Raw genomic sequence first — 12,453 nt, forward strand, 5'->3', positions numbered from 1 at the left:
CCAGGCTCTCAGCCTTTGCACTACCGGCTTACGGGGCCAGACAACTCTTTGTTGGGGGGTGTGTTGTTGTGTGCCTTGTAGGATGTTTAGTAGCATGCCTGACCTCTACCCACGAGAAGCCAGGAGCACCCTGCACCCCAAGGTGTGACAACCAAAACTGTCTCCAAACATTGTCATTCGTTCCCTGGGCAGCAAGATCATCACCCCTCCCCTCCACCACCCTCCTCTGCTGAGAACCACTGATCTAGATCGCCCTGCTCACACGGGGCAGTGTTTGTGTACTAGTGTGCAGCCCAGGAAAGGGAATTTCCCCCGATCTTTTCACCTAGGACCCAGTAGCCAAACAGAAAGAAAGAAAGAAAAAAGATGAGTTATTCTAGGCTGTTCTCTTCTCTTCTCCCTTTCAGCTCGGAGCTCAATCTGCTCCCAAGGAAAAGACACAAGTAAAGCCTGAAATGGACTTTTCTGCCTTTTAAAATCAGCACCTCTGATTTGAAAGGCAGCCATCCGATCGTCTGCTCCTGCTGGGATGAGAAACCCTGGCAAGGTGTGGACTGCTTGCTGCTCAGATGTATGGAATCATTGCCAGGGACGCTGTTACCAAAAGCACAATGTCAGAATCAGAAGTTAAGTCCCCACAGGTGTCCTTGGACTGATAACACCCTCAGGGAGGCAGATCTGACTGGGCAGGACGATTAACTCCAAGAAGCAAGAGTCCCTTGGACTTCACACAGCTGAGTCAAGCATTTGTTTCAATGAAAGACCCAGAGAACAGAAATGCACAGAAGGACAGTTTCTACTCCTTTGTGCAAGGAGCAAAATGAACGTGTTTTGCCTCCATTCCTACGTGGGAAAAATAAGACAGAAAAGAGGAGACTGGAGGTGGATAATCAGCAAACAGGAACAGCAAACCCTTGGGTAGCCAAGAGTTGAGAAAGGCTATTTTCTGGTACAGAGAAAAAGAATGGGGGAAATAAGCCCACTTCAGCTAAGTGGATGGTGAATTTAGCATGACATTTTTAAGCTGTTAAAAGTTTCTGTACCAAAGAAAACACTAGGCTTTTTCATAGTAATTTTGTGTTGGAAGACACAGACTTGATCTTCTAGATGGTGCCCTGCCTGTTTGCTCAGCCTGATTTCTGACAGCTGCCTCCCAGTAACATGTCAAGGTCTGGTTTTGATTTGGGAAGGGCAGGCTGGAGGAGACGCCTGGCAGAACAGGGCTAAACACACACACACGTGCACACACGCACACACACACAGACAGCTACTTGGGTGCTCAAGGTGATGCTGGTAAAAAACTGAGGAGGGCTGGTGAAAATTATTCTAGATTAAATAAACAACAAAGCAAGCAATCTCAAATTCTTATGAAACTTTGGTTTCATGGCCTTTTGATTTTCACATTGACTTAGAGCGGAAACAGGCCCTATTTGAAGTTGAGAGTGTTCTATTGTCCACTTTTTCTGCTGCATTCAGTGACAATACCAAAACCACTTGGCAAATGTTACCATTGTTCATATTTAATCCATACTATGTAATTAAGGAATATACCACCCACCTGTTTTAGATAACGTGCTCTTAACTCATTAAGATGCTATGCACTGTACGAAGAGCTACTTGATGTCAGGGACATCTTCAGAGTCTTTCAGAAAAAGCGTAATCGAATTTTTCTTTTGTCTAAATAGGAGGCTGAACTCATCGCTAAGAGGAGACGCAAAGGGGCACTGTAGGAGAGATGAAAGTTATAACCATAGGCAAGATGCTAAGTATGGTTGATCACTCAGGTAATAAGGTGAGGAGTCTGGGTCTCTCTAGCTCAGTGGTCCTCAAACTTAGTGGGCCTAAGAGTCCTCTGGGGGCTCTTATTAGAAATGCTGATTCCGAAGTCTGAGCCCTGAGAGATTCTGTTTGCGAGTTTGGGATGGGGCCCAAGAAGTTGCATTATTGACAAGCATCCCAGGTGGTCCTTGAATTACTCTAATTGATGGAGTGGATGGTTGCCCGTTTACATGGAGAAATACACTCCTAAAAGTTGGCTCCAGGTGGCTCATACCAGGAAGCGGGGTTTTAATGACATCAATTTTCCAGTGCTCTGGGAGATACATCATGTATGGGTTGAAGAGGGGTGGTTAAGACAGGTGACGATCGGCAGAGAATCACTGATAGGCCTCACACTGCCATCAGAATACATTGTGGAGGAGATGCTGAAGACACCTTTCCAAGTGGCCAAGTTGAGAAGGTCAAAGATCTAGCTAGCCACTGAGCCAAAATATTTGGAAGGTTTGATTACGTTTATAAGGAAAGGGAGGGTCAAAAAAGTACATTTTGTTGATGCAAGTCAAAGGAAATCAAGATTTAAATACCAATCAGTTTGGAAACTGCCTAAATGTCCAAATTCAGAGATGTGGTCACATCCATTCAATTGCAAATTAATGCAGTCATTAAAAATGATGGTTAAAAAGCAGTGAAAATAAACTAATGATAGAATGCAAATGAAGAAATTCAGGACACCGGGGCTGGCCTGGTGGCGCAAGTGGTTAAGTGCATGCGCTCTGCTTCGGTGGCCCAGGGTTCGCAGGTTCAGATCCCGGGCGCGCATCGATGCACCGCTTGTCCAGCCATGCTGCGGCAGTGTCCCATATAAAGTAGAGGAAGATGGGCACAGATGTTAGCTCAGGGCCGATCTTCCTCAGCAAAAAAAAGAGGAGATTGGCATTGGATGTTAGCTCAGGGCTAGTCTTCCTCACAAAAAAAAAAAAATTCAGGACACAAAATATTCAGTATGTTTACAACTCAGAAAACAATAAGGCACCAGTATAGGAAAAAACTTGAAAATTCATCAAAATATTAACACCAGTCAATTGGTGAGAGTTGGGATATTTTTTCCCTACTTTTATCTTTTTGTCTTAATTTTTCTCTCCTATATTTTCTAACTGCCTATACTGAAAAAAAGAAATCATAAAAACCTGTTTTAAAGCCATTTTCAAGTGGACAAAAGCTATCTCATTTCCCTTTGTGAGATTCCCAAATTCAAAGGTTCCAAGAGAAATGTACATACATTCTTTAAAAATCCATTCTACAAAATCTTGTACCAGTCTGAAGAGCCCCTGAGTCCCTACCCAGCTTCCAGCATGGACCCATTTTTCCACTGTTGCCTTTTCAATAATAAAAGGAATAAAATCAGCAATCTTTTCTCTCCCATCAGCAACGTGGTTACTTACTCTGGGCATAGATGATTGCTCACACTCAAGGAGGTTATAAATAGGCCTCCCGAATAGTTATTAAAAACCAAGAGACTGGAAAAATTTCTCTGGACCCAGAAAATGTCAGCGAGACATGACATGTAGCAGGGGTGCCCCACTCTGAGCTGGGCTCTGTCTCGCCTGACCCCTGCTCCCCATCTCTCTCACTGGCTCTGAGAATGTCCTCTGCTTCCCTACACACACCAGAAATCAACCCAGAAAGAGCAACAAGGGATGAACAGATTCTCCCCTGACTTTCACTCTGCTGGTTTTCATCTGGACCTGATCTGTGAGCCTGGTTCAGAGGCGAGAAATGCCAACAAGAGATCACGGCTTCCTTGAAGAGCCCAGAAGAAGTCACCCCAGGGGACCTATCAGAAGGTATTCCTGAATCACATCCTCAACAGTGAGGGAGAGGGTTAGGCTCTATTCAACCCGCCCCTCCAAAACATCTCTCTCACCTGAAGCCTCCACATTAAAATCACCACAGGGACATTTCCCATGTCCAGTTCTGTCTCCACAAAACCATTGCTAACATACATAATGGACACTTGATATCAACTTCAAATGGTGGGGCTTCTGGAGGAAGAAACCAGACCAAGGGAGTCAGCCCCCTATGGGTGGGATACCTATAGTTCAGTAGGAGACACGCGTGGTTTTTACCTCCCTGCAGCACAATCCCTCTTCCTTTGAACTTACTACTTTGACTTCCGTTCGACAAGTCCCCCATCCCTATTTTCAGTCCCTGCAGTTTTGACGGCCTTGACCTCACTGCCTGGGTCCCAGGATGGGCATGTGACTCAGGCCTGGCCAATCAGAGCAATCATCCCCTCTGGCCACAGGAGTTAAACAATTGTTTCGTGACCCAAGTCAGGCCAAGGCGACTCAATTCTGGGACCTTTGGTGACACTCTTAAGAAAGAGCAGCTCCCATTCCCCTCCACTAGATGACGTAACGGGTAACAGGTGTTAGCCTGGAACTGCTGCTAGGCCTCTTTGCTGCCCCTGGGAAGAGAATGAAGCCAGTGTGGAGGAAACAAGGGCTGAGAGCAGGAAAGAAGCTGAGTCCTGATGACATCATTTCTGTACCTGCATCCAGCATGCCTGGAACCCGAAATCTGTGAACTTTGTAGTTACTTGATTTAAAAAAAATCTTGTTTATTTATACCAGTTGGAGTTTGAATTATGACATCTGCAAAGAAAAGAGTTCTGTAATTCCAGTGAACAAAGACACTCCCTATGCATTTCTCAAGTAGATCCCAGGCTGGCCCTGGGGCCAACTGACAAGACTCTAGGTGAATTCTAGGTTTTCAAATCTGTAATTCCAGACTGGGCCGCATACCTTCCCCAGTGGAGGGAATGAACAAGAAGATCTGGGGGCCATGCAATTTATGAGCACGTCTCAGGTGTGGTCACTCAAGTAATGGGCGCCAGCTGGTTAGGAGGTTTTACGCAACAATTTAAATAAAGAAATTGGGTTAAAGGATGGATATCCAAGTTATGCAGAAGAGCAGGAGAAATGTCCCTGCCCCAAATTAAATATAGAAATGTTTCGCATTACAAGGATTGAAAAACGTTACGGACATTCTTGGTAAAGCGAGCGATTCCAGTTGTTGCTTCAGAGCCCCACACTGGTGTTCTCTCACTCTTTTCCAGTTTGCCAGCAATGCTGAAAAATTACCCCATCACCCACCCCTAGCAATCAATACGTCTTGGGGTTGCACAACCAAGCCTCCCCTGTCAGGGTGTGCAGGTGAAGCATGTAAAGGCGTGGACGTGTCACAACAATGCAACACTGATCAAAGACGGCAGGAAGCCCTTCCAGACTTCTCTTCCTGCTGCGTCTCTGCACATCCAGGCCGGTGACACATGTGCTTACAGCTGATGCTGGTGTGGGTCAAAAATCACAGAGTAGGCAAATTTTTATCCATTTCTAGGTTTTCAAATCTATCCTCTCTGTCTCCCAGGACCCCTCCTGCAGGGGCACTGTAAACCTCTGCCAACTTCCTCTCCTAAGTCACTGTCATATCCATCCTCTTATTTCAGTCTTCATTCTGTTTATACCTGGGTGCTGCCACCTTCACCTCCTCCCTGGGCTGCAGAGGTCTCCCTGCATTAGCACTTGCCCTCTTCCAACCAATTCCCCACACAGCAGCAGGAGCCATCTTTTCAAAATGCAAATCTGATCATGTCACTTCCCCTCCCTGCTTGCCTGAAACTTGAAGGGCTTTCCATGGCCCCTAGTGGAAAGGCCCAACTCTTAAAATATCCTAAATGCCTCCACACCACCTAGCCCTTGCCTTACTTCCCAGCCCTGTTACTCTCTGTGCTCTACCCAGCCACAGGGCCTTCTTTCAGTTCTTCCTACTGGCCACACATTCCAACAACAGGACCTCTGCACATGCTGCTCTTGCTGGCTGGAATGCTCCCTCTCTCATCCCTTTGGCATCGCTTTTTCAGGATGCCCTCTCTGACCTCCCTGACTCGGCCATATCCTTCTTTATATGCCCTCCTAGCCCCACGCTTACCACAGATGCAATTTTATATTGTACAATTAGATGGTTACTATCTATGAAACTTCACTAGACTGTGAGCTGCAGGAGGGCAAGGCCCATGTCCACTTTGGCTCAGCACTGCATCTCCAGCACCTTGCACAGGCTGTGGCATCTACTAATACTAACAGCTAATATTCACTGAGCACTTGAGAGTATTAGGCACTGTCCTAAGTTCTTTATAGGAATTAACTCATTTAATTCCCACCACAACCCTACAAGGGACTGTTGTCACTCCATTTCAAAGATGAGGACACTGAGGCACAGAACAGATAAGCCAGTTGCCCAAGATCACATAGGTATTAAACTGGAAAGTCCAATTTGCGACTCTGGCAGACTGGTCTACAGCCCATGCTCACACTCATTCTGCTGTAATTCATAGGGGAGGCACTCAAGTCACGTTTGCTGGCTGAATGAATGAACGAACGAATAGAAACCATCTTTCCCTTTCCCTCACTCCCATCCACGTCTGCATTTCCTTCCTATAGGTCTCAGCTCTCTGTGAGCCAACCACCCCTTACAGAATCTGGCCGATCCTCAAGGAACAGCCATATGCCCAGCCTCATCATTGCACACAGGGGCCCTTTGCTGGGGACCAGCTGACACTCTCCTTTGGTGTGGCCTCTGCTGAGGCCACCAGTCCCAATTCCAGCTCTTCTCTATACCTGGTCCCAGCTGACTTGAACCCTGACCCTAAGTCGCACTACAGCCTTGGTCTCCTCTCCATTGGTGCGTCCTGCCTGGGTGCCAACGCCTGGACAATCTGTCTGTCTCCTTTGTCTTTCTTGCCTCTGATCCGGGCACATCACCTTGGTCAGCCACCTTTGCCTCCTGCCGTTCAGCTTTCATGACACCTGTGCTCTCAAGCTTCCCTCTACCCCTGTCAGGGCCAGAGACACAGCAACAAACCGGCTACAACAGGAAAAGGAATCCTGTCCCTTCAGAGAGTCATTGTACAAATCTCCTGATTGTGATCACGACCCTTCCCGTGAGGATGTGCCTCAGAGGGGTTAAGAGGCTTTGCAGACTATCGCACTGGGCGCAAGTCCTGGCCGTCAGGGGTGACCACGAGTCACAACTTCTATGAACTGTAGCGTACTCATATGTAAAATGGGTATAATAATCAGACTTATCTCACAGGCTTGTTATGAAGATTTAGAGAGATGTTATCCACGAAGTCATTAGCATGCTAGGTCATGTTATGAGTATCATCAGTTATTATCATCATCCTCACTCACATCAGCCATGGTCTAGTGATTAAAGGCACAGGCATTGGAGCTAGAATGACTGAGTTTGAATCCCACTCCTTCACTTCCAAGCTGTGTGGCCTTGGGTTACTTATCCTCTCTGCGCCTCACTTGTGTCATCTGTAAAATGGGAATAACAACTGTCTCTACCTCCTAGGGTTGTTGTGAGGATTAAGTGAGTTAGCTCATGTAAAGTGCTTAGAACTCTACCAAGCACATGATAAACACCCAATGATGTTAGTTGCTGTCGATCTTGCTGTTATCATTATTTCTAATACTATGATCACCCAGGCTGCAAGCTGCTTTAGAGGTGCATTTAGGCAATAGCAGGGTTAAAGAGCTTCTGTGAGGCTCCTACACGGCGGTGGTGCAAATGGTGACTGTGCTTGCCTGACTCACGCTGTGTGAACATGAGGGATGGACTGTGTTTTCCAAGGAGAAGGGATGTACGCTCCCAATTCTAAACAAATCGGGAGGTGCCAAGACCAGATCTGAGGCTGGCAAGCCAGTGGGGCTATCTGGTTTTCCAGATCTGTTCTGAGGAAAAATGCTGCCCACGAAAAGATCATGCTTGTGCCTGATTAAACACTACAGACTTATTCAATAGCATAAGTAACTGACCCTGGAAGAAAAAAAAAAATCCATGATCCTGATATCTAGCTTTCACTGAAGGATCCAGGTGTCCTGACTAAACCTTTGGTGACACGTACCTGTTACTCATAGACGGTGATTCTAGGATTTAAACATACACAGACAGTTCAGAATGCTGCCTTCTCAAAAGACTACTGAATTTTTTACTAAAATTCAAATGCAACAGTGAGGGTTGGCGGTAAAAAGACCGACTTTCCAAGTCTAGGCAACACCGTGTGCTTGGTGCATGTGTGCGAGGCGTAGGAAGTGAAAGGCTCTTTAGGGTCTGCTGCAGTGACGAACGATGAGGCTGTGCTTAGAATATTAGCCACGATCTTTCTTCCACGCTGTTGTGCCTGACAGATCCATGGAAACACAGGGGCACAAAAGGGATTTTTTTTTTACTTCCCTGTCTCTCTTCCACGTTCAGCTCTTCTCACGCTGGTTAGGAAAAGGAGGAGCCCAAGGAGCATTTTCAAACCTAAAAATGCAAACCTGCACAGCTGGAGATGCTGGGAGATGTCAGGAGCAAAAACATTCCTAGAGGCCAAAACTGTGCACCAGTATGTTTGGGATGAGAGAAATAATACTAATAAAAGATCAGGTAACCGCTACCGAGGGTCATATGTGTCAAAGACTACACTAACGAGTTTAAAAATGCATTATCATTTAATTGTCACAGAAACCCTACAAAGGAAGTAGTATTATTCACTACATTCCACAGATGAGGAAACTGAGCCTTATAGAACTGAAGCAATTTGTTCAAGACCACACAGCTGCTACATGATGAAGGCTGGATTTGAACCGGTACTCCAAACCGTTAAGTGAGAATCTGGAAAACCAGGGCTCATGTGAGAACTTCCAAAGAGACTAACGATGGGGTTGAAATTGTGCTCATTCTAACAGCTCACTTCCGTCACGCGCTATCCAACCGGGTAGCCGCTAGCTACATGTGGCTACTGAAATTTAAAATGATTCAAATTAAATGAAATTTAAAATTCAGTTCATTGGTGTTGAGCACCTGAAATGTGCAGCTGATGGCCTGAAATTTTAACTTCATTTAATTTTAACTAATTCAAATTTCAGTAGTCATATGCAGCTAGTGGCGACTGTATTGGACAGTGCTGATCTGAGGACTTTTTCTCAGCTATGTCAGACATGGCTCAGGGCTGCTTTTCCTCAGAGACAGAGAGGCATTAGTTACTTTGCCCAAAGACCCATAGAAAATCAGGGGATAAATTTCCTGCCTCTTCCTTAGGATCAGAGACTGTATGTTCTTCAAACATAACCACATGGCCTTTCCAGCGTTCCCCAACCCCTAGATCTCCTGGTTTCCTCATAAGTCACAGTTTGAGGACAATAAAGTCAGGACAGACAAACCCAGGAACAACTGTTCTCAGACAATGGCTGCATCAGCATCAGCAGGGAGCTGGTTAACATGCAGGTTCCTGGGCCCCACCTCTATAGGCTCTGGTGCAAGGGGTATGGGGCCCAGGAATCCATATTTTAAGTGAGCAGCCAATGCTTCTAATGCAGGTGGTCTAGCTTTGAGAAACTCTGCTTCAGAAGCTGAATTACCTATCTGTCTCCTGCCTCTTAAATAATTATAGCACATGAATCTTTTGAGAATAACACAAACTGGGCTGGAGGCCAGGCAGTCATCACTCTGCACTAATTGCTCACTTCAATGACATTAGGCAAGGTGCTTAGTCACCAAGGCCTCATTTTCCTCATCTGAAACACGGGGGTAAGGATATTTGCTATTTGTTCTCTAGGACAAATGAGAACATAGACGTGAAAGCATTTGAGGGGGACAAAAGTTAAAAACACACTGTATAGACATCCTACAACTCAGAGACACATTTTGCTTGTCTAGCAGAGAGTTTAAATAGATTTCACATTAAAAAACACCCACGTATTGGGGCCAGCCCCATGGCGTAGTGGTTAAGGTTGGCATGCTCCGCTTCGGCAGCCCGGGTTCGCAGGTTCAGATCCCGGGTGTGGACCTACACCACTCATCAAGCCATCCTGTGGCGGCATCCCGCATACAGAATAGAGAAAGATTGGCATAGATGTTAGCTCAGGGACAATCTTCCTTAAGCAAAAAGAGGAGGATTGGCAACAGATGTTAGCCCAGGGCCAATCTTCCTCACCAAAAAAAAATTCCATATGTTTAACTTGTCTGGAAAAACTAGTAGATTTGACAGCATGGGGCTCATAGTACGCTGGCAGCCTGGTGTGATTAAGAGCATTGCTCTGGGGACATATGCACAGGTTCAAATCCCAGCTCCATCTTTTAAAAGCTGGGTGACTTTGGGGAAGTCACCTGGGGAGCTGAGCAGTGGCTGTCCCCTCCAGATGGGGCTGACATGTGCAAGTCTGTACAATCTCCATCGAGACACATTTGACTATGGCATCCCTATTGTAAGGGGTAGACGTGTGTCTCCCTCCTCGAGTGTCCTGCCCGAAAGGGGCCGATACACTTAGTGCAACTTAGAGCAGTACCTCTCTATCCATGGGGAAGGACCAGTTTTTATTTTCAATCCATTGTGGACTGACTGATATGTGGCCCTGCTGAGCACGACTGATACACAGCACATGCCACTGACAACTCCCCCATGGGTTCTACAAAACCCTGATTGGTTTGTTCCTGGACCAATAAGACGAGCCCACTGAACATGCACTTGGATGTCGCAGCAATGTCAAATTGTGCTACGAATTTCTAAACACTGTCAATTTCAGCACTTAGGTCGCTGTGGACTGTGGCCAGCCCTGATCTTCAGACTACAATTTGAGTAGCGCCATCTTAGAGAGCATCTACATCCATCTTCCCACGCACACCGACCAGCTGGACAATTTGTTTGGAGAGAGCAGGCATCAGAGTGTCTGTCTCTCTTTCTCTCCACTTCTGTCTTTTCAGCCTGCCTGCCTTCTCCTTATCTATGCACATTTCTTTTGACTTTATCTGTACATTAAAACCAGCTTCCTAATGAGACACTGGGGTTCAGAGCAGCCTCGGAAGCTGTCATGGATGCTTTGGGGTCCCAAGCAGCACCTGGTTTTGTGAGTACTGCGTCCAGGTCACAGCTGCCCTCTCTCCTTTGGCTGTTGCCTTTGGCCGACAGGAGCTGCCTTGCCCCACGCCCACATCCACAGCCTCATCCCTGAGTCACTCCTGCAGCCCAAAGTCAATGACTGACTGACACAGTGGTGTAAAATGTCAGCCCCTTTGCCGCAAGAGGGAACAAAGCGTATGGTGCAACTCATCCTCTAGAGCCCCCTGTGGGATCAGGCTGCAGCTAGACTCCAGCCTAGACATCATTCTTCGCTTGGCTCCTCCCCACATCCTGCCCTGCTTCTCTCACTCTATTTCCCTGGAAGCATGCCCTCAACACATCACGGGCATCTAATCCTTGTCTCAGACTCTGCTTATAGGGAATCCAATCAAAGACAAAAGCCATCTGAAATTTGGGCTCACCTTCCTCAAAAATCTGCTAGAGGAGGGCACATGGCAGGGACAACACTAAAATCCTGGGCACCAGCATCAGGTCACCTGGAGATTCCCCCTTGCTCTCTGTTTTCCAGGTGAAAAGAACCTACCTGTTGCATTAGACAGGGCCAGCGATTCCATGGAGCCCCGAGGGGTCTGCTCTGTGGGTGTCATGTCCTCAGTGTACTTCAGGGAACTGATGGGATGACGGGTCCGACACTGCTGAGCGGATATGCCCCCTTCCTCCTCCTCCTCCTCCTCATATTTGGGGACCGGGATGCTGCCTCGGGTCTCACTAAAGCTCTGACTGGACATATCGCTGTAGCTCTCCTGGGATCTCAGCCTTCCCGGGTAATAGTCCTCTCGGCATTCCTTGATGAAGCTGCCGCCATGCCCCTTCATGGCCAGTGACGAGCTCCTTTTGGGGTTGCTGAAGTGCTTGGCCCACATGTCAGGCTGGGCCCCAGCCCCTTGCCCTCCCGAACTGTAGGAAGTTCTGATGTTGCACTGGCTGAGGAGCTGCAAAGGACTCTGGGACTGGTTCTGCTCCATCTTGTTCCCATAATGGTAAGGCTCATCTCGGCTCCTCCAAATGGGGTCCCGGTTGAGGCTGGGTGTCTGGCTGGACAGGCTGAGCAGGTCCATCTGCAGCGACAGGGGGTCCACATCGGCCGACAGCCGACTGGAACTCACCTGGAGCTGGCTGTGCTGGTTCAGCACGGGCTCCTCCGTCTTGCCCTTGTTCTTGCCGATTTTGGCGCTACGCCTGGACTCCTTGGCCCTGGCATTCTGAAAGGCTGAATCGGATGAGTCGGAGCCATTAGGGTCCTCCCCAGCACTGCAGGCCCGGGAACAGAATATCTGGCCCTGTTTTGGGAGGAACGGCCGCCCCAGGAGAGATTTCTTGCAGTGAGCACAGCAGAAACAGGTCTCAGTGGCGTGCCAGTGTTGGCCGTCATAGGTCATCTGACCTTGGTCGATCCCTGGGGAAAGAAGAGACATGGAAGAGGCTGACGAGCTGCTCAGAGTATTGCAATACGACGTGCAGCATACTGCACCCTGGTTTGTCTCAGGGTTCCAGGGGCAGAAGAAAAAAATGTCAATAAGTCAATGATCAGGTCCCCACGTAAATGGTATTCGTGTCCTATTATGACAGCCCCCTTGTTTACCAGTCAGCTCCTTCTTAACTCATTTGCTCTGAGTGTAGAGAAACTAGATCAAAATGGCCTGTCCATGAATCCTTCTGCCTGGGACACATTTCTCGAGACAAACAGCAATAATGGTACTAACGTA

The 12,453-nt window shown here is 47.4% G+C and overlaps 1 protein-coding gene across 2 annotated transcripts in view; it reads right to left on the reverse strand.

Annotated features, from left to right (window-relative positions):
• The window catches only part of PRICKLE2 (prickle planar cell polarity protein 2), a 309,591-nt gene that overhangs the window by 29,952 nt on the left and 267,186 nt on the right, over positions 1 to 12,453 (reverse strand). For both annotated transcript variants that reach the window (XM_014793514.2, XM_014793520.2), the window contains one exon: positions 11,271 to 12,143. In XM_014793514.2, the coding sequence (XP_014649000.1) occupies positions 11,271 to 12,143 (873 nt within the window). The remainder of the gene's footprint in view (positions 1 to 11,270; positions 12,144 to 12,453) is intronic.

This window comes from Ceratotherium simum, chromosome 5 (assembly GCF_057802395.1).
Source record: "Ceratotherium simum simum isolate JZ-2026a chromosome 5, ASM5780239v1, whole genome shotgun sequence".
NCBI classification, from domain to species: Eukaryota; Metazoa; Chordata; class Mammalia; order Perissodactyla; family Rhinocerotidae; genus Ceratotherium; species Ceratotherium simum.